Genomic DNA, 22,165 nt, shown 5'->3' with positions numbered 1-22,165 from the left:
TTTATATACCCCCAAGGTCCTTTGAAATGGAAGATGTCTAAATTCCTGTTTGTTGTGACAGGCTTTTTTCCCAGCAATGCCTTTTTTTCTCCAACCGTAACAGCCTTTATCCTGGCTCTCCACTGTCGTTGTACCGTGGCTATCCTTCTCTTTCCTCTCTCCCTTGTGTTTTTTGGACGTATAAAAGGCGGCCTGTGTGTTAATACGGTTTTTAAGAGAGCTACCCAGCAGCTCTTTTGTTCATTTATGATGTGCTATGCCTCAATGATGTAAGCCCACCCACAGTGGTCACATGACTCCAGTTTGGAGTATGTGGTGTGTTTTCCGTGACGATCATAGAGCTGAAGTCGTATCCGATGACCACCTAATGTAATCAGAGCTCTCAGTCATGCAGCACCAATTACACATTCTAATGGAGCAGATGTGTGTCAGGGAATGGACCCTCAGCTACACCTAACAGCGTTTGTTCAGCACTCGCGCTCTGACTGTCCACCTGCAGTGATTGCTGGACGTTTTTGCCTTGTTTCACGTTGTTGTGGATGTTAAAGCAGGTTAGCAATGGTGCATCTCACATAAACCCCAGCCTGGAATCACACTGAGCCAGCAGCATGTCAGCATGTTCCTCAGGTACAGCCGGCTCTGGGGAATATGAAACATTTAAACATGGTGGGGTGTGTGTGTGTGTGTGTGTGTGTGTGTGTGTGTGTGTGTGTGTGTGTGTCAGACACACACACAAAAGGATATAATGGAAGAATTATCGAAGGGTTCCTCAGTTGGCATTCAGCAATGCTGCTCATTGTGCTATGAATTGGTTTATCAGAACCAGTCATCTTATTGCTGTTTCTCTCTGTGTGTGTGTGTGTGTGTTTGTGTGTGTGTTTGTGTGTGTGTTGGCAGGGAAGGGTAAGTCTGTGTCTGTGTTCTCAGGCCTGACCTAAAGTTTGTAGCTGATAGCGATTTTAGCAGGTAAAACATTCAGATAAACAATAATACTGGCTGATTTATGATTATAGAGCTTCACTATGTAAGGTTTTGGGATTTGGAGACCTCTCTGGTGGAAATGTGTAATTGCATGCAATGTGCGGAAGAGCATTTTGTGACGTAGGCTTTGTTTCGGACCCCTTTCTTGAGCAGAAAAATCTGATGATTGAAAGCGTATTGAAAGAGATTTGAAAGAGATGTGAATTATCTAGTATTATCTAGTAAAATCCGACCCAAAGCCTCTGACCTTTAAGTTATTATTTCAAGCTTTACAGGGTGACTTGCAGCAGCGCGCACTCTCCATATTTGAGTCTGTTTTTTTTTTTCTCTTTTCTTTAATTCTCCTGACTCACTAATGCTACTTCTTTCAACTTTGGCTAGTTTCTTCCCCAATGAGCCATTTCACATCAAACCACTCTGAATGACTTTATTTACATCTCAACCACTGAATTATTCTAAATTAAAAAAAAACTTGATGAAATTCTCCTTTTAAGGTTCTGGCTTATCTTCAGGAAATCATGAGTTTGAGTCCCAGCAATGCCATGACCAGTAAAAGTTGCAGTTATTGGTGCTAATTATCTGTGATCCTTTTGCAGATACAGATAAAAGTGTATGTCACCTGTATCAGCTGATATCATCGGCCAATGTAAATACTACCAGTCAAAAGTCACAGCTAACTGAATATATATTTTTATAATTATTATCTAAAGACTTATGCTTAATGCTTTATAAGACAAAATTAATAGTGAAGTTGATGCCTCTTAGATTTAAATTCTAAAAATTGACAAATACATGTTTTTTAAAGCACCACCTCAGTGTTTTTCAGCAACAACAGTGTCTCGGCATGTATGTATCTTAGAAAAGCATCTCAAGTGGGTCTTCATGAATTGAGAAAATGCTAAAAGTCTCTAAAACTGCATCAAGGCAAATGAGGGCTTATTTCTAAAAGAATCTATAAATATTCTGTAAACCACAGCGAAGTGCTTTTTGGTTCCTACATACTTCCCGAAGTGTTTTTTTCATAGTTTCGATGTCTTCGCAGTTATTCAAAGAAGTGGAAAATAGGGTAGGCGTGTTCAGACTTTTGACTGGTAGTGTATATCGGCGTGGCCTTAGTGCATATAGACACCTGCCACTCACACACTTAGTCAGCTCACACAGCATCTCTGCGCTCTTTGCACTGCTGTGTGGAAGTCCTCAGCTAACATCTAGACAGAAAATGACACTGTTTTTCACACCTCCTCACTGTTAAGACCGTCAACAGCAGTAGAGAGGCAGAGATGGGGAGGCGGGTGAGAGAGAGAGAGAGAGAGAGTGAGTGAGAGTTAGTGGATGTCTTATGGTGGTCAGGGGCCTTGTTTCAAGCTTCATAAAGTCTGGGGGAATCTGTCGTCACTGTGAGGCGATCGTGGCTTTACAGGCTTTTCCCTTCCGTGTTTATCTGTTAACAGCAGCAGCTGCTCAGCGCAGCTCTATTCTTAACCCTCACAAGCCTTCAGTGGGTCACAGTGAGGAGCAGAAACAGGAAGTGTCATTTATTAACCCCTCAAAGCCCAGGGGGCCACACTTCAGCTCTTCACTCTAATAACATAACTTAAATATTAGTTTCATACTAGTTACATAGTGCCCTGCGATGGACTGGCGACCTGTCCAGGGTGTATCCTGCCTTCCGCCCAATGACAGCTGGGATAGGCTCCAGCGCCCCACCGCGACCCAGAAGGATAAGCGGTTTAGATGATGTATGTATGTATGTATGTATGTATGTATGTATGTAGTTACATAGTTGTTACTAGGATATAGTACTAAGACAAATATGCATATAAACCCCCCCATATTAAGCGGGATTCATCAAATCATTTAAACCACCAAATTCCTTTTTTGCCGGAATCTTTCATGTGTCTTTTTTTAATTATTATTTTTTTAACTTTTCGTTATGTCAGTATGCACCAGTGCGTGCACCGTGGAAAATTAATAATAAACATTTAATATCATGATTCCACTTCCACCATCCCCACCTATCACCAGGAGAAGATGCTCAGCCAGCTCCGAGACCTCCTGGCGCCGTCTAACCCGCAAATACGTCACAGTATGGAAGGAAAATATTACAATTTCTGGTCCATGTTGACTTTAAAGGGCCCATATCATGGAAAATTGAATTTCCTTCAATGTTTTGAAGCAAGAGTTTCATTTAATAAACGTTAAACTTTTAAAATGTGCCATTATCTTTTCAGTCCATACAGAAATTAAGCTGCAAAAACAGCCCCTTTTCAAATTTGCTGTTTTTTCGATGCCACAAAAATGAGCACATTTATTTATATATATATTTATATATATATATATATATATATATATATATATATATATATATATATATATATATATATATATGTGTATATATATATATATATATATATATATATATGCACCTATTCATCCTGCAGCTGTGTAGCTTCACCCATTTGTGCTGAATGACTTCTTTTCAAACTAGGCACACTACAGGGCAGCCAATTACAACAGAGCTCATTTACATATGTCAGTCTTAAAGGCACAGTAACCAAAACGGCCTGTTTCATTGTAAAGAATAAATGTTTTCCAGCTGGAAAAAGGTCTTGTAAAATTGAATTATGGATGTTTTTGGTACATAAAACCACACCGATGCTATAAATGTATAAATGGACCTCAGGGGGAAGTAACCTACAGTAAAATGCCCTTTAAAAAAAACATTCCATTCCTAAAAGAGACCGTAAGGAAAAACTCCTCTGTGCTAAAACTAAAAAAACTAAAGCCATTTACACACGGTGTGTATTCAAAATCATTTATTATTTAATAAAATGACGTGTTTGTGTTAATGATGCTTTTATCAGGCACTCTGGTCGTGTTTTGCAGTTTGACTTTGACCAACAATGACCAACAATGACCAGAAATGACCAAAAATGAACAGCTACATTTCCATCCAAAGGATTGTTTATGGAAAATGTTGTAGGCATTATGTGAAGCATTTCAACTGCTAAAAGTCTGATTTGGGTCTGAAAGTTTAATGTAAAACAAGCTGCTGTGCTTCATTTATATATATATATATATATATATATATATATATATCATTTCTTTTTTTTTACTCATTTACTCGTTGCACTGAACGTTAATGGAAATGTAGCTGCTGATTATCATTTCTTTCTAACTTCTATTTTGAAAATATATCAGTGCCTCTTGTTCTGTCTGTCTGCATGTCTGTCTCCTTTATTTCTCTCTCTCTGTGGGGCTGCTGGGATATTTCATTATGAATGGAGGTGTTTTGTGCTTCAGTCATTCATGTCTGCTGCTTCAGCTGCAGCCAGTCTGACAGATGAGTCTCTGCTCAGACGCTGGGGCTGCCAGGCTGCGCTGCTCTGTATGTGTGTTTGTTTGTTAGGTTCCTGTCGAGTGAGGTTTCAGTGCTCTGCCTGTGTGTGAATGCTGAAGCGCCTGCATGTGTTTCTTTTGCAGCCGAGCTCAGACAGCTCTGTTCCGTCACTGTAATCTCTGCACTGTCACTGACCAATCAGGTTCCTCTCTCATTCTGCTGTGTCCTTCGCAGAGGTGATTCACCTGCAGCACACGTCAAACTTACGGCCTTCATTTTGCGTCTGTGTGTGTGTGTGTGTGTGTGTGTGTAGGCGATGACTGTGAGATGACGGAATGTGTCCAGGATGGACCCTTGTTTCTTTCTTTATTTCTTTCTTTCGTTCTTTCTAAATTTATCTATCATTGTAATGCAGTATTGTCCAATCCCACCCACTCGTTAGGTCTCCGCCGACCGCACAGTGCTACCATACAAGCGCTTGCCTCGGCCGAGACATGTAAAGCACCCTCTCATGTTTCACCTGCCCCTAACGTAGAGTCAGTGGATGGCTCAGCGCTCTTGGAGGAGAACATGAACTGCCAATTCTGTTACATCAACTAACATGTTGTTGGAAGAACTCCAATCTCCATTTTTGTTGTTCTTCAGTTTTTGACATAATTTGAAAATACCTGTTGCCCTTTATATTCTGTGGAAATTTCATGATGAATAGACTAAAAGAAATGAACCAAAATGACTTGGAAAAAATTCTGGTTCCATTGACTTACATTAAAAGTCAAGTAGGTTTATTCCTTCTCCTGTAAAGTTACCATTTTGGAGATATGAGATTTTCTTCCAACACCAGCGCTATGCTGCCTTGTGCTGAGTGATTGGGTAGAAGGAGGACCATCCTGCTCACCCAGAGAGAGAGAGAGGACAAATATGCTCTCTTGTGCTCCCAGACACAGATGGCTGTGGCATCACTGGGGATTGAACTCATGATCTCCTGACAGTAGGGACAACACTTGAAAGCTGTGCCTCTTAGGAGCTCCAATTAATCAATTTCCTTCTGTCTGATTGGCTTGTTAGTATGGGATTAATTTAGGAGTTTTAAGGATGGATCAAGATCTCTAAATCATGTCAGTATCTAGAGAGATAACAAACATATATATCTTTGCTGTCCAAAGAAAAACAAGTATTTGTTCAGCTGTTTACTGATCTACATCATTTGAGCCCGGCAGCTGCTCTTTACGTTCTGTGACAATTCCATGATGACTGGATCAACAGAAATGCTCCAAAATTGCTTGGAATAAAATAACTTGCTTTGAAAGTAAAGAACATTTTTGGCCTCTCCTGTAAACTTGCCATTTTGGAGATACTCGTTTTTCTTTGGACAACGACGACATCAGCATCACATTGATGCTTAGATTTGATTGATATTTCAAATTGATATTTGATTTGTGTGTTTTTTTTGTACTCCAGAAGAGCAGAGCGTTTAGGCGAGACTGGTCTACTGTACGAAAATCTTGTAAAAAATATATCTTGTAAAAAAATAAGTAAATAAATGTTACATTCGTCTGACAGATTGACTGATATGTACATGAAAAATGCTGAATATCGGCATCAACCCACTTTGCCCATATCGGAGCGTTCCTAATTAGTTTGTGGCTGGAACATTACACCGAGATACTGTAAAACAGCCCTTGTTTTAAATATTGCTGAATGCTCTAATGACCTGAATAATTCAGTGGTTGAGACATTCAGAATGGTTTGAAATGAAAGTTCGTAGTAGAGAAACTTACTGACTCAATTTTCTTTATAGAAATTCATTTGAAAAAAAAATTAGGCCAAAACCTTCTCGCAACAATCTCTCTGGCTTCAGACAATATATACATAAACATTTTGTGACATAAATTTCTTTAAGGGAGCTTTCAGAGGCATTAAACTCACATACGAACGATGCTGACTCTAGCCCGAGGCATTTCCCATCAACCCACTCTAAATGACTGGTTACATCTTATGCAGAAATTTTGAAAAATTGGTGGAATTCCCCTTTTAACATGAGACACATTTTCTGCTTATTTTTGCTGTGTTTAGAAAAACGTATCACATTGAAACATCACTGTATCGTATTGAATTGTGATGTTGTGGATCGTTACAGCTCTGATCTGTACGCGCTGCTGCGGATGTCCTTAAAGAGCACCAGGCTGATGAGCTGTGGTTTATTAGCAGTTTGCAGGGATTCCCAGTGTTCCCCACTTCTGCAGTGGAGCTCACAGGGTCTTAACTAATCCAACCCCAGCTCTCCTCTGCATGCCAAGGAGACAAACCCCCCCCCAGTTTCCCCTCACACCCCCCACCCACACGTCATACTGCCACCCTGTCTTTTCCTCATATTGTGTAAGAGCTTGCTTAATGTGCTGGAAACCTCATCTCCTCTCCTCTGTGTACACTGGTGAGAGAGGGAGATGGATAGATGGCCTTCGCTTTGTCTTGCACTCTCTCTCTCCTCCTTTAGCGTTCCCCTGGGTCACTCTGAGGGTTTCGAGCGAGAACGTTTGAGTGTCTAAGTGTGTGCGTGCGCACATTCAGAACATTTCTGCTGTTTTCCAGCCGCTCTCCGTGTGTCTGACGCCGGTTACTAGAGCGTACAGTAGGGAGGAGGGGAGGAGGAGAGACAGATAGGAGAGAAAAGACAACGTCAGCCGGAGCGAGGAGAGAGAGACACACAGAGATCCGTGATAAAGCGACAGGCACAGAAAAGGGAACGAAAACTCAGAGAGCGTTTTTGTTCACACAAAGCACATCTTCCCACGGTCCCCGGCTTTCATTACCACGTTTTGTTCGACCACAATCTGCCAGACGCTGCATTTTTCCCCCCTCTAATTCAGTTCTGGAGCTGATTCTAATGGTGAGGGCTTCTTTATTTCTGCAGCTGTGTTTGGGCTACCTTGCTTTCAATACGGGAGAAGCGATTGCTCCCGTCTGGACGCACAAAATCAGCATATCAAACGCGCAAACTGTCATCTTTTCCATCTATTGTGTTCAGCTCTATTCAGAGAGAGCCGTCTCCAGCGACACAGCTGTGAAATAACAGCTCACTTTTCCCCAGAGTGAAACAAGGACTGCAGAACCGTCTTAGGCAGCTTAGCAGGTTGTTATTTGTCTGGGTGGTAAGTGGGTTTTTACAGGGAATAAAAACAGTAAATAGCACACAATAAATACAAATAAATACAAATACAGTAAACGTAAAGTTGTTTTCAGAAAAGGAGCTGATATCTTAACATCCCCAGTAAATTCTGTCAGCAGCGCACCTGATTTAATTTAACTAAGCACTCATCAGCCAACCAGGTGTTTGTTGATGATTACAGGTGACAGTGGGCTTCCTCAAGGGGAGGTTTGGAAATGGTTACATGAACGGGTGTAAAATACTTATTGTGTTAATGTTATTTGTATTTGTTCTAACATTAGTACTTTTCTGAGCAAATAAACACTCACTGCCCTTATAAATAGCTTTTTGCATATAATTTCTTCAGCTGCCCGTGACTCTTGCCCAGCACTGTATGTTGTTGCTGTTATTAGTGGTGTTAATCTGTGACCGATTCAACTGTGAATATTTAGGAAATGAATTATTGTATCATGAGATTCCAAACTCCACCTTGATTTGCTTTCATGTGATCATTTTGGCGGGCGGCACGGTGGTGCAGTGGGTAGCGCTGTCGCCTCACAGCAAGAATGGCCTGGGTTCGATTCCCGGCCGGGCGACCAGGGTCATTTCTGTGTGGAGTTTGCCTGTTCTCCCCGTGTCTGCGTGGGTTTCCTCGGGGTACTCCGGTTTCCTCCCACAGTCCAAAGACATGCAGTCAGGCTGATCGGACGTGCTAAAATTGCCCCTAGGTGTGAATGTGTATGTCTGTCTGTCTGCCCTGCGATGGACTGGCGACCTGTCCAGGGTGTATCCTGCCTTCCGCCCAATGACAGCTGGGATAGGCTCCAGCGCCCCACCGCGACCCAGAAGGATAAGCGGTTTAGATGATGTATGTATGTATGTATGTATGTATGTATGTATGTATGTATGTATGTATGTATGTATGTATGTATGTATGTATGTATGTATGTGATCATTTTGGACTAATTTAAAAATGTCCTGAATGCATAAATCTGACTGAAGATTCTATGTTAACCCTTACTTTAATTTATTTAAGGTGAATTTCACCAATTTATCAAAATTTCTATATAATTCAGTCTTTGAAATGTAAACAATGTCATTCAGGGTGGTTTGGTGTGAAATGGTTCATTGTAGACACTCAGATGTCTTTACAGTGGTGGTGATAGGAACCAGGGGTCACCATGTCTACAACACAAAGATAACAGCCATTTTGTTTACAATCCAAAACCACCAGTGAACCTACACCTGAGGTTTTATATGTAATGTTGGTGATGGTTACATAGTGGGAAATGTGAAAAAATAAGTTTTCTCTCAGGTCTGTTTTGCATTATAACACCCTGTATGTCCTGTATGTTTAATTGTAGGCCAAAAACTTTGCACTCTAAACTGTTGTAAAACGTGTCTGTCATAACTGTGTCGTAGCATTTAGAGACATCGGATGTTTCGGATACTTGGTTCCTGTAAACACGTCTGACTGTTTCTCTAGAACAGGGCTTTTCACATCAAACCACTTTGAATGACTTTGTTTAGATCTTAATGCAGACATTTTTGGAAAATCTGTGAAGTCTAATATCACAGCACTAGATACACATACAGATTATAGTCAACTCTAAGACCTAAATGTTACAACTGTTGGTGGATGATTTCAGCTGATATTGACCCCAAAGATCTGTCTGTACCGGCAAAGTTCTTGCTGATGGAAGTTCTTGCTAAAGTGCTGATAGTGTCTTGTCTTACGAACTAACAAACCTCTGATGTGGAGAAAAGCCAGTCTCTGTTGCAGGCTGGTATTGGTATAGTCAAAATATGACAAATAACAAAAACACATTAAATGATCCAAACTAAACCTTAAAAACAAGAAGAGCGTAAACAAAAAAAACGTTTTGTGTGACTGGTGCCAATGTCCTGAGAAGCTCCGTCCCCCATGCCACACTTTTTCTATTATTTAAGACCCTTAAAATACCTTAAATTACCCCTTAAAATGGGTATCGGTTTCATATCGGTCAGCCAACAGTGGTACACTTGAATCTCCCGTGTTATTATCCGTGACCTCCTCCCTGCTGTCACACACAGAGCATGTTTACCATGTCTCCGCTGTGACAGCGCGTCCCCCACCTTCTGCTAAATGTGTTTGGATATGCTCGCGTGGGTGCACGTGTCCACCGCTTGAATCGGCCCGCTGTTTGTCTTAGTCATGCTTTATATTTAGTGCCGCTGAGCATTAACCCAGACGTAGGGGTTTGACACGGGGGTCTCATTACCACACGTTTAGCGTGTAAGAGAGTGAGACAGATCACCTATTAACGCAGAACTCGGTTACTCATCTCTTCAAGTGTGTCCTCCTCTGGATATGTCACGATTAAAAAGTCGCCCTGTGCCTCCGCTCGGTCTCGAGTGCCTGTTTGTGTGAGAGGCTGTTGTGTGACGCGCAGTGAGAGCGAAGCTTCAGACAGTTCGACTCTCAGAGAAGGATCGAATGGCAGTGAAGTGCCAGACTGGCCTCTGAAACAGCCTGTGAAGAGTTAGCACAATTACCCAGGGTGTGAAGGCGGCTGTGTTTGTTTCCCCTTTTTGGCTTGTAGGGGGCGGTAACTTGTAAAAATGTGTCTTATGATTTATGATAAGCTCAATTCTTGTAAATCAGCTATGAAAAAGAACAGTGGGATGCCACCTGTGAGACTACACCTTAGAAAAGGTGTGTAGTTTTACATGAAGAATCATTACTGTCATATATGACAAATATGTAAATCCATTTAAAATGTATTGTTCCATTTAAAAGCACTGCAGTTTGCATTTTGTGAACTTCTCATGATGATTGGACCAATAGAAACACACTTGAAAAACATGGTTCTTCAAGGGTTCTTCAGTAAAGAAAATGGTTCTATATAGATCCATGAACACTCAAAGAGCTCTTTGCATGATTAAAGCCTTGTTTGCATCATGAGAGAGTTCTTCATATTGATGGAGAATGTGCTAAGATGGTCCTATATAGAACCTCTTTGAAAATAGCACTAAAAAGGGTTCTTCTATTGTTATGATGTCAAGCTTGTAACAATAGAAGAACCCTGTTTGGTGCTATATAGAACCCTTTTCAAAAGGGTGCTGTATAGAACCATATGCAACACATTCTCTATCTGAAGAACCATTTCACCATGCAGAGAACCACTTAATCATGCAAAGTGTTCTTTGAGCGTTCATGGTTCTATATAGAACTATTTTCTATACCAAAGAACCCTTGAAGAACCATCTTTTTTTTAAGTGTAAATAGTCCAAAATGTCAAAAAAAATATCATACACATGGATTGGCTGCCTTGCGTTGTGATGCATTCACAAAGCAGTCAGAGCTGAAACACTGATGAGGAATAGAGATGAGGCTAAACTGCTGCAGGTGGATATATGAATTCATTTTTGTGACATCATAGAAACAGTGATTTCAAAATTGGCTGTTTTTGCAGCTTAGTTTACGTATATAGACAAGTGTGAATGAAAAGTGCTTATATGCTGCATCAAAGTCCTTAATATCAAAACAGTAAAGAAAACTTGATTCTATCTGATATTGACCCTTTAATGTATAAAGTTCAGATGCATTTTTTGCTTCTTCTGTAATATTTCTGTTTAGGAGATATGAGGTCTCATTACAACAGCAATGATTTATATCCTGTAGACAGAAAGTCAGTCCAAGTGAAAAAATGCAGGCTGACCCAGTTATAATAATAATGTGATAAACTAAACTGTAACTTATTTTTTGGCATTTTTTTACTTATTACAGGTAACTTAATATACTGTGGCCTAAGAAAAGACAAAACTCCCAAATACTAAGTAGGGCAATAAATGGCAATGTGATGAATGAATAGTTGTATATAGGAATTCTTAATAGGGACTTAATAGCATTTTGAAATGAGCCCAAGATTTTTTTATTTCCTATTTTTTTTATTTTCCAAAATTTGAAGGCCCTGCTGTTGAGTGATAATATCAGCTGATATTGGTCCTACAGATTTATATGTACCATTAAATGGGCTGTTTTTGTGGCTTTGTTTCCGTATATGGACAATGTGGACTGACCCAGTTATAAAAATAGTCAGTTAGCTGTTGTGAAACTCCCCCGACGGTCCAGTGTTCCTAGATGTTTAGGCAGTGTTGCAGTTTTGAAACTGTCAGCCTCATATGTGGACACTCTCCACAGTGCTCCAGTGGCATGGAAAGTAGCCGTCGCTGTGCCAGTGACAGTTGGGTTGCCGTTGTTTTGATCTGTGGGGAGTTGGCGTTTTATTCACGGTGACAAGCTAATCAGCAGAAATAGACTGTGCCGTCCCTCGACAGGCCCCCCGTGTCTTGGGAGGAGAGATAGGCGAACTGAAACCCCGCCTGCGACTCTAATGACACTCGGCCTCTCGAGTGCAACTCTACTTTTAAAAGTCGACGGCCGCGAGTTCCTACGAGGAGCTCAGCTGTGGTGGCTGAATGGTTTCAGTTCCTCAGAGTGACCGCCTGGTTCTGCACTGGCGTTATCTGTGTGCCAAACATAAACTGCAAAAAAATGATATCTTAGCAAGTGAACACGTCTTAAATCTAGTCAGTATATCTAATATTTCTTATTAGACTGTTGTAAGGATCTTGTAAGATTGTGAAACTTCTTTCTGGACATTTTTACTTCTTTTAACCAGTCTTGTCCAGTGAAAGTGTCTTATTACATTGGCGGAACTTTTTACTTGTTTCAAGAAATAATGCAGGTAATTTTGCTGGTGTTAAAAAATAATGCTTACAACAGGTAGATCTGCCGAAGGAATAAGACACTGTCATAAGATGAAATGACCTAAAACAAGTAAAAGTGTCCAGAAATAAGTTAAATGATCTTATAATATTCTTACAACAGTCTTGTAATGAGAAATATTAGATAAATTGACGAGACTTAAGATGTTTTCACTTGCTAAGGTATCATTTTTTGCAGTGTAGGGCTAAACGATTTGGGGAAAATATGTAATTGCAATTTTTCTGAGCAATATTGTGGCTGTGATTGAAATGGTGATTATTTACTATAAATTATGGCCAAGAAGACAGTCCAGTTTTTGTGGCTTGAGGCTTGAACACTCAGTGTAGTGTGATGGGCTGCCAGTTGTGGTAGTTATGTACGCAGCACATGGGTGTTTGGTTGTTTTCCATTGGTCTAACTCAGGGGTGTCAAACCCAACCACTAAAGCGGACATATTAAAAATCTCATCAAATCTGTGGGCCAGAAAAAAAAAAAGTTTTTATTTCATTTTTAATTAATGTTGTGCTACAACTCCAACTGACCATTGTTTATTCAAAATATGCAAAAAATTCAACAATAAACCTTGAAATATGACACTTTGAAATGGACACTTCTATCAAATATACATGTCCCCAGGTGCTCGGTCTCAGAATTGCACAAAATTTGTTTAGAGTTGAGGTGTAACCGCTGTCCCATAGACCACATGTGTCAGGCTCCAGTCCTTGTGGACCAAAACACTGCAGACTTCAGCCTCATTAAACACACCTGAATCAGGTCATTAGCTAATCAGCAAGGCCTCCGTGAACTGATTTGAGTGTGTGATGAGGGTGAACGCTAAAATCCACAGCACTTTGGCCCAGAAGGTCCTCATTTTGACATGCCTGCCATAGACTGTTGTTGGGGTAGGAGCACATTATGTTGCAGTGCCTGCTGGGGTCTGTAGTGCAGCACATTGTGAAAGAGGCTAATTATAATAGAAAATGAAAACACTTCTGTGGGCCGATAGGATTGTGTGGCGGGCCCGATCTGGCCCACGGGCCCTGTGTTTGACACATGGGGTCTAACTCATCTACAGGCAGTTCATGAATTCCATGTTATTAAGTAAATTACTCCAACTATATCTTAAGTCAATGGTTTTGATAATATAGGCTGTAATAAAAATTGCAGCTCTTGTAGTTTGAAAATTGCACTCTTTCGAATTGTGATTTCAGTATAAAAACAATTCATCTTTCTGCCGTACCTATCAGGGCTCTGTATGTGGGCTCACTCTGTAACTTATATATTAGGTTTTAATTAGTTACTGAAGGGTTTACAGTAGTTATGGACTAATAAGCCTGGAGTTTAGGGGGTTGATAAACTGAAATGGTGAGTTTGGAGGTGCTGATATCCAGCGTGTGGTTCCAGCGATAAGGTATGAAGTGCTGGTTCTAAACCAATGATCTCTCACACAGTTCATCGTGGCTCCGCTGCTGGTGGAGTCTCTTCCTGCCGCACAGCTCCACTGGGTGCAGTTAAGCACAACCGTTAAGAGATTTACGTTCGGCTAACCTCAAGTCACATCACAAACAATAACTACCTCTGTACTGGGCTAATTGGAGTGAGCTAAGACAGCTCAGGCTGCCCACACAAGTTCTCATCTTCTGCACTATTTACTGTCCTCCATTACTTTCCTCACCACACGCATGTAAAGGGTGTGGTGTGTGTGTGTGTGTGTGTGTGTGTGTGTGTGTGTGTGAACCAGAGCAGCGACAAGCTCATATGTTGGCATTTCCCTTAACCTGAGCACCAGAAAAGCAGTTCTGTAACTGCTAGAACAGACGTAGAGGTCAGTTTGACTTTTACATGAATTTCACATGAATTTTGAATTTGATATGCATATTTAATGCTTATTTATACCTAAACACAGATTAAATCAAGAAACAAGCACATTTGGTTTATTTGGATATAAGAAATGTCAAGATGACAGATTAAAATCTGGAGTTTTAATAATAATTTACTAATTATTAATTAATTTATTAAGAATTAATCCATAAGCATGCAGTATTGGTTAGACTACATAAGCTATACAGTACAACGTTGTAATTTTTAATGCATATGGAAGGCTATTCATATTATTAGGTAATAAATACCTAGCCAATCTCTGAAGTGGCCAAAGCAGTCAAAATGATAACTAATTGATCAGTATTCATAACTGAAGAAATTATTTATATCTATTTTTTTTTCTTTCATTTTTGACGCAATTTGAAAACAGTTGCTCTTTACATTGTGTGAAAGTTTGAAGAATGGACCAATAGAAACACATGAACGTACATTGAAAGTTAATGGTTTTTTTTTTTTTCATTTTCCTGAAAAGTTGCCATGTTTTAATGTAATATATTCATGTGGAAATTACACACATATCACAACTAAATAAGTTCAGAAAAAATCCAAACACTTTCTCAATGTATGAAGTTAAAGGCCTCCTGTGTAAGAGCACAAATTCAGGGTGTGTTCAACATCACCACAAAAGTATGGGCACCCCAGCTTTAGACACAGGCCAGAGAAGGGACGAGGGAGAACAAGTTTCTCGGTTGGGTTATTTGTATTGTTTTGTTTTTTTCGTCTGGAAGATTTTGACTGTTTAGTTAGATCAGTAACTCACACTCTAACTTACTTTACACTCGTTTTAAAGTGTTGTGATTTAGTTGTGACGGTGAAATAAAGCAGCTGACGTGAGGCATTGTGACTCAGTGTTTTCGCGACTCTGTTAGGTATGAGTGAAGTATAAAAAGTGTATTGAGGCGTTGATGTAGGCATAGCTCACTGTTGCCATGTGAACTGTGAGAACAGCATCCTGTCGACAAGGCTATAATGTCCCTCATTGTGTTAAATGAGGAGAGTCCCAGTTGCTAATCAGCAGAGTGCAGAGCTAATTGGTGCTGCTGTCAGGCCCGGTTCATCACCAGTGTCCCTTTCTCCAGACAGCTGAAGGTCCCTTTTGACCCACTACAGCAACCATTCACCTCACAACGTCCAGGCTGGATTAGCAAACATTTGGCTGACCGAGAAAGCAGATCTTTCTCAGCCAGCCAGTTAAGCCTGTTCTGCAGTTCAGCCCTTTACAGTATGCTCCATGTCACCTTACAGGAATGCTGTGTATCTGTAGCACGGATTTAAGTGACCAAAGAGATGGAAGGGATGACAGTATTTAAATCATTTCGTTGTCTATTTTGGGTTGTGTATGAAAGGTCGTGGCTTTTTTCTTTTAAACAATTTCAGATTTTCTCCATCCATACTATGATCTACCAGGTTCTGGACAGTAGCCACGTTTACATGCTGCCTAATAATTCATTAATAATCCGACTAATAGCTCAATCGGAATAGATTAGTCAGATTGAGGCCATTCAGAGTACAGTTTCTATCTGATTGAACGAGGTAATCCTGTAAATAATCCGTTAAATAGAAGAATAATAACAGTGTAAACGTCTGTATCTGATTACATTCCCTATCAGAAAGTTTAAGTCCGTTCTGATCATGTTCGTCGCGTCATAGTGAAAGTTTATACCATTCAACATGGCGGAGCAGAAACTGGTCTGCAGAGGAGACGAAGTTTATGCTCTGATCTTTAAAAGGCGGCGGTGGGACGGATGTCCAGCTTATGTGTCTGAGAGCATGACGTCTTCCTCTCGCTGCTTCCTTAAAACATGTGAAGGACATTTTTCTGCCAGAATTTTAAAGCAATTAAAAACACAAGCGCGCCAGCTGAAAACTCGCCTCACTCTGACTGGACTCACGTGATGCTCGCTGTCATGGTAACATTTACTCTAAGTGGTTCTCATTTTGGATCTGATTACTTGTAGTGAGCATGTAAACAGAGATTTTCCATCAGATTGTTGAGTAGAGTGAGAATAAACACCTCGGTCTTAATCTGTAACCAAAATGTATTCAATACAATTCCTTTTTAATATGAAATGAATATTATAGATGTTGTTCAATCACAAAAGGCAAAGACAGCAGAAATATTACTGTTTTTTGCTGATTTTTTTTCATCCAGAAATCAATCATGTCAATTACTTATGATTTCTGAAGTTCATAGCAAATCATATCACACAGTTACAGTTCCCCATGACCTCATGTGTGCCAGTCAAGACAGTCCAGTAAGGGAATGCCCATTGAACAGCCTTGACTTTGATCTAACTTTGGGCTGTTTAGCTAACTGAGGAATCCTCTGAGTGAAATACCTGTCTAATCTCTGCATCTGTCCTTCATCTCTCTCTTCTTCCCTCTTCCTGTTTCTCCTTTTCTCTCATACGCATCTCTGAGGTGATGGACTGTGCACCTTTTATCTCTCCCTTTGCTAAGAAATGTGTCACAGGGATGCGCCACGTCAGTAAAGAAGCCTGATTTACGAGTTTCGTGACTGTATTAACTCCAGAGATAAGAGCTTTCCAGTCATTCCAGCCCTTGACCCCAGATGACCCTAAAGCAGCCGCCCCCACACACACACCTACACGCTCCCTCTTCTTTGGCTCTCTGAGCCGCTCTCTTCCTCGTGCCATCTAGCTCTTCCACTGTAGATTAGAGAGTTTTAGCTTAATTAATTGACAATGAGTCTAATTGCTGTTAATGAAGGCTGGGATGAGGAACAGCTGCAGTAGGTGTGATTGCTGTGCTTACAGGAAGAGAAGTAGTTTGTTCTCTCCTACACGGGTCTGGTCTGGTGATATTTTTGGATCCTCCCGCAGAACAATAGGTGCTCGGAGCTGAAATATTACGAAGCTCTTTTGAAGTTCACTTAGACTTCAGATTTAGCTGTAGGCTGGAAACAAAGTCTACTTGTTTCATAATTTTCGTGTGACATTGTGCAATACTGTGGCTCAGTGCTATTACTATACCATCACCTTGTAAGGAGTTGTCAGGTCATTATAATAATAATTACTACTACTACTACTACTACTAATAATAATAATAATAATAATAATAATTTTTGTATTTATTTAGCACCTTTCTCAAACACGATGCTTTTCAAGGCTACAACACTACAGATCAACAGCAAACAAAACCTACACACACACACACACACACACACACACACACACACACACACACACACACACACACACTTTCCAGCTGGCAGAGAGAAAGCTCTCCTGACCGTGATGTATAGTCACCCAGATCAAAGCTCAGTTAAACTCCACTACTGCAGTGCAAAGTGTCCCAGCTCACAGCCAGGTTAAAGTCCACTCTCGTGGTGAAAAGTGTCCCAGCTCACGGCCCAGTTGAACTCCACTATCGCAGTGAAAAGTGTCCCAGCTCACAGCCCTGTTAAACTCCACTATTGTAGTGGAAAGTGTCCCAGCTCACAGCCCAGTTAAACTCCACTATCGTAGTGAAAAGTGTCCCAGCTCACAGCCCAGTTAAACTCCACTATGGTGGTGAAAGGTGTCCCAGCTCACAGCCCAGTTAAACTCCACTATGGTGGTGAAAAGTGTCCCAGCTCACAGCCCAGTTAAACTCCACTATGGTGGTGAAAAGTGTCCCAGCTCACGGCCCAGATAAACTCCACTATGGTGGTGAAAAGTGTCCCAGCTCACAGTCCAGTTAAACTCCACTGTGGTGGTGAAAAGTGTCCCAGCTCACAGCACAGTTAAACTCCACTATGGTGGTGAAAAGTGTCCCAGCTCACAGCACAGTTAAACTCCACTATGGTGGTGAAAAGTGTCCCAGCTCACAGCACAGTTAAACTTCACTATGGTGGTGAAAAGTGTCCCAGCTCACAGCACAGTTAAACTTCACTATGGTGGTGAAAAGTGTCCCAGCTCACGGCCCAGTTAAACTCCACTATGGTGGTGAAAAGTGTCCCAGCTCACAGCCCAGTTAAACTCCACTATGGTGGTGAAAAGTGTCCCAGCTCACGGCCCAGTTAAACTCCACTATGGTGGTGAAAAGTGTCCCAGCTCACGGCCCAGTTAAACTCCACTATGGTGGTGAAAAGTGTCCCAGCTCACGGCCCAGTTAAACTCCACTATGGTGGTGAAAAGTGTCCCAGCTCACGGCCCAGTTAAACTCCACTATGGTGGTGAAAAGTGTCCCAGCTCACGGCCCAGTTAAACTCCACTATGGTGGTGAAAAGTGTCCCAGCTCACGGCCCAGTTAAACTCCACTATGGTGGTGAAAAGTGTCCCAGCTCACGGCCCAGTTAAACTCCACTATGGTGGTGAAAAGTGTCCCAGCTCACAGTCAGTCCAGTTAAACTTCACTATGGTGGTGAAAAGTGTCCCAGCTCACGGCCCAGTTAAACTCCACTATGGTGGTGAAAAGTGTCCCAGCTCACGGCCCAGTTAAACTTCACTATGGTGGTGAAAAGTGTCCCAGCTCACAGCCCAGTTAAACTCTGCCACTGCAGTGAAAGCCTCCAGATTTGTGGCCCAGTCAAATTCCCCTGCTGCAGTGGAAAAGTGTCCTGACTCACAGCAAGGTCAAACTCTGCTGCTATGATGAAAAGCCTCTTGACCGGTTCTCAATCAAGGGAAAAACCCTCGAGCCAGCGGGGAAAGTTCAGAACAAAACAAATCACCAAAATACACAAACAATACATATTAATCAAACAAAAACCTGATGTAAAGTGGCCGTCCAAAATGTGCACAGCCTTCTTACACTGACCACACACGCATTTACAAGATGATGGCACAGTGCTGTGTTTTTATTTAACAAACTGTTGCATGATTTCAGTCTAATGCTGTGATGTGATTTTCTGTCCTACAGGAGGTTTTGTCTGGGCCATTTGTCCACCAGAGTGTGAGGAAAGGACACGGCCTGAGGTCCACTGGCAGGGCAGCGCTCTTCAGCCAGCCCAGAGCCTCCCTCCCTTCCCAGGTGAGTGCTTATCACAAAATAAAAAGTGTAGGTCAAAAATGACCTTTGAGGTTCTAACATAGTTTTTTACAGCTTGTTTGTTGAGTTGTATTCATTTCAGGCATGTACACACACACACACACACACACATACACACACACACACACACATACACACATACACACACACACACACACACACACACACACACACACACACACACACACACACACAGTGAAAGAATGACTTTATTAGGTATTAGTAATGCTAGTTTATTAGTTTATTATCCGTTATACCTTCACTCATTGACCATTTGATCAGAACCACCTTCCTGATGATGCACAGTTTAACAGCTGCCCTCTACCCTATCCATCAATGTAAAAGGGACCACCATAGGACCACCTCGGAAAAAGTATTATTTTGGTGGTGGATCATTCTCAGCATACCTATTACAACAAATTAGACCTCCTCATTTTACCCATCCTTGCAGTGAATCACCCGCATACATGCACACTAGTGAACACACACACTAGGGGCAGTGAGCACGCTTGCCCGGAGCAGTGGGCCGCCCTATCCATGGCACCAGGGGAGCAGTTGGGGGTTAGGTGCCTTGCTCAAGGGCACTTCAGTCATGTCCTGTTGGTTCAGGGGATTGAACCGGCAACCTTCCGATCACGAGGCTGGTTCCCTAACCTCCAGCCCACGACTGCCCCAAGCCTTTCGCGACTGTTCTCACAGTGTTTGATTAGGATTGTACCCCAACACTGCAGGACAGTAGGTCACTGGGAGCAGGGTTGATTCTGCCTTGTATACACACTGGCACTGATCTGTAACTGTCTAACGGGAATACAGCACTTTTTGACCCTTAAATCAAAATTCGTCCTGTTGAAAGATTCAAACAGGAAGCGAGGAGCGCTGCAGTTGGTTGGAGTTTCTGTACAGCAGAAGCAGTGGCACTCTGCCTGATGGTGTCGGCGGGGCAGAATGTCTGTGGGAGGACTGTTACACTGCTGTACACTAATGACATTTAAATGCAGCATGTTATGCACAATTACATTGTGAATGTGAGAAACCTAAATACAAGGTTCACAATGAAAGTCTGTTTATTGAGGCATCACCAAGTCAGCAGTTTAAACACAATGAGTATTTTTTTTTTTCCATTTTCATTTGAGATGTTTGAGTCCTCTGCATATGTCAGGCGGCGGGGGGGATGGGGTCACTGAGGCATCACAGTCTTAAAATTCTTGCATTAGCCAGTCTTGGTCCTGACGTAACCAGTTCAGCATGATGATTGGGTTGGGTTGAGTCAGGTTAGTTAGAGTAGGAGAAACCACTACGGCTGTGTCCACACGTATCAGGATATTTTGATGTCAATACTTTGATGTGAAACATCTTGAGAAGAACATTCATATGTGTGGACTGGTTTAATAGTAAAGGAAAGCTAAATTAAGTAAATATATAATCAAGCTTGGTATTACTGACCACTGTAACAGCCCAGTTGTCAGCTATGGCAGTTAGATCTGCTCAGCAAATTTAAGTTGATGCTGTGATGTCAACATTTAAAAAAAATATATAAATAAAATTTCAAAAGCTACATCTTCAATGACTCCTCTTGTTTTGCTGACGTCTGTTAACCCTTATGTACCATCACTTATCCAGAGACTGTGTGAGTTCCACCAAATTTTCAAAATTTCTGCATTACCTGTCCAGGTGAAAACACTGAACATTTTTTGGGAAAGTTTTAATTCAAATTTCAAAAGCTACATCTTCAGTGATGTAAAACACATGCAGATGGGAGGTCAAAATGCAGAGAAAACAAACTATAGAAAAAAATCTAGAAACAAAGTTTCTAAAATCCATGAAAAAATTTCAACGAATTCTATAAAAAATGTAATTTGTGAAGCAAAAAAATGGACTGTGAGCTCATATTGCAACAGCATCAAGTCACATTTTGCACTCAGTCTTCTCCCATACATACATCTGAGAGCTGAGAGCTGAAATACTGTTATTGTGATGGTAAATATTTCCTCAACACGTCATTGAGGCCTCCTGCGCCTCCGTCTAATCGCTAAGATTGCTCACATTGTTAAAGCTGCAAACGCTGCACTGATTTTATTAAATTGTCTGTATAATTAAATTGTTAAGAAATGTCTGCATAATCGTTAAATAAAGGTCATTCAGAGTGATTTGCTGTGAAATGCTCCTTTCTAGAGAAACTTACCAAATCAGAAGTGTTCTGGTAGTGAAAGGAACCAGACGTCTGACCTCTACAAGGTCCTTCACAAAATATTACATGAAAAGGTTTTGAATACACTGCGTGAAGCCTGATGCATTGTTTGATAGTTTTGTGAGAATGTTTTGGCCTTAAAATGTACTTTAAAGATCTGTGCAGGATGTTGGAAGGCAAAAGAGTCCCCAAAGAAAACATATATGTTTCCACTATTTCACTGCAATAGTAAATGAAATGGCTTTGTTTGCTTTGAAAACCTTGCGACCCCTGGTTCCCGTCCCCTCCACTGTAAAGAAATTCAAGTCAGTGAGTTTCTCTGCAATTAATCATTTCATACCAAACCACTTTGAATGACTGTGTACATCTTAATGTGTCAAATTGTGTAGAAATTTGACAATTGGGTGGAATTCCCCTTTAAAGGAATTCTCCCAACAAGATGCTTTTGAGGCAAGACTGCAAATTTCATGCAAAAATGGCCGCTGCTAGTTGCTCAGACTTCAGTAATTTGAGTGGAATATGTAATCAGCCGCACTTCTGATGACTCCACCAGTTTTCTGTGTGATTCGTCCACGTTTCGGGAGAACGCGTGAAGAAGAGAAGTGCGTTTTGTGCTTTACCGTGCAAGAAAACTGCACATTTAGACTCGTGCACCAGTTTTGTATGCAACACACAGACCTATCGTAGAGATTTGCACCTGAAACCGGGGCAAAAGCCTCAGTACCTCTGCCCCAGAGTGTGTTTGAGAGACTTTCCATGATATTGTTATGATAACCTCACTGTAGCGATGCTTTTGGAGCAACTCTCCATAGATTTGATTTCAAAGGAACATCCATTGCATCAGTAATTCTCAGTTATTCCCACTTTCCCTACTGGGAGCAGCTAGAA

General features: G+C 41.2%; 1 protein-coding gene across 1 annotated transcript in view; it reads left to right on the top strand.

Annotated features, from left to right (window-relative positions):
• The window catches only part of mcu (mitochondrial calcium uniporter), a 122,944-nt gene that overhangs the window by 32,662 nt on the left and 68,117 nt on the right, over positions 1-22,165 (top strand). Inside the window, exon 2 of the mRNA XM_036573726.1 lies at positions 18,961-19,071. Within this exon, the coding sequence (XP_036429619.1) occupies positions 18,961-19,071 (111 nt within the window). The remainder of the gene's footprint in view (positions 1-18,960; positions 19,072-22,165) is intronic.

The sequence above is a fragment of the Colossoma macropomum genome, unplaced genomic scaffold, assembly GCF_904425465.1.
Source record: "Colossoma macropomum unplaced genomic scaffold, Colossoma_macropomum, whole genome shotgun sequence".
Lineage (NCBI taxonomy): Eukaryota > Metazoa > Chordata > Actinopteri > Characiformes > Serrasalmidae > Colossoma > Colossoma macropomum.
This window is presented reverse-complemented; position numbering and strand designations above follow the sequence as displayed.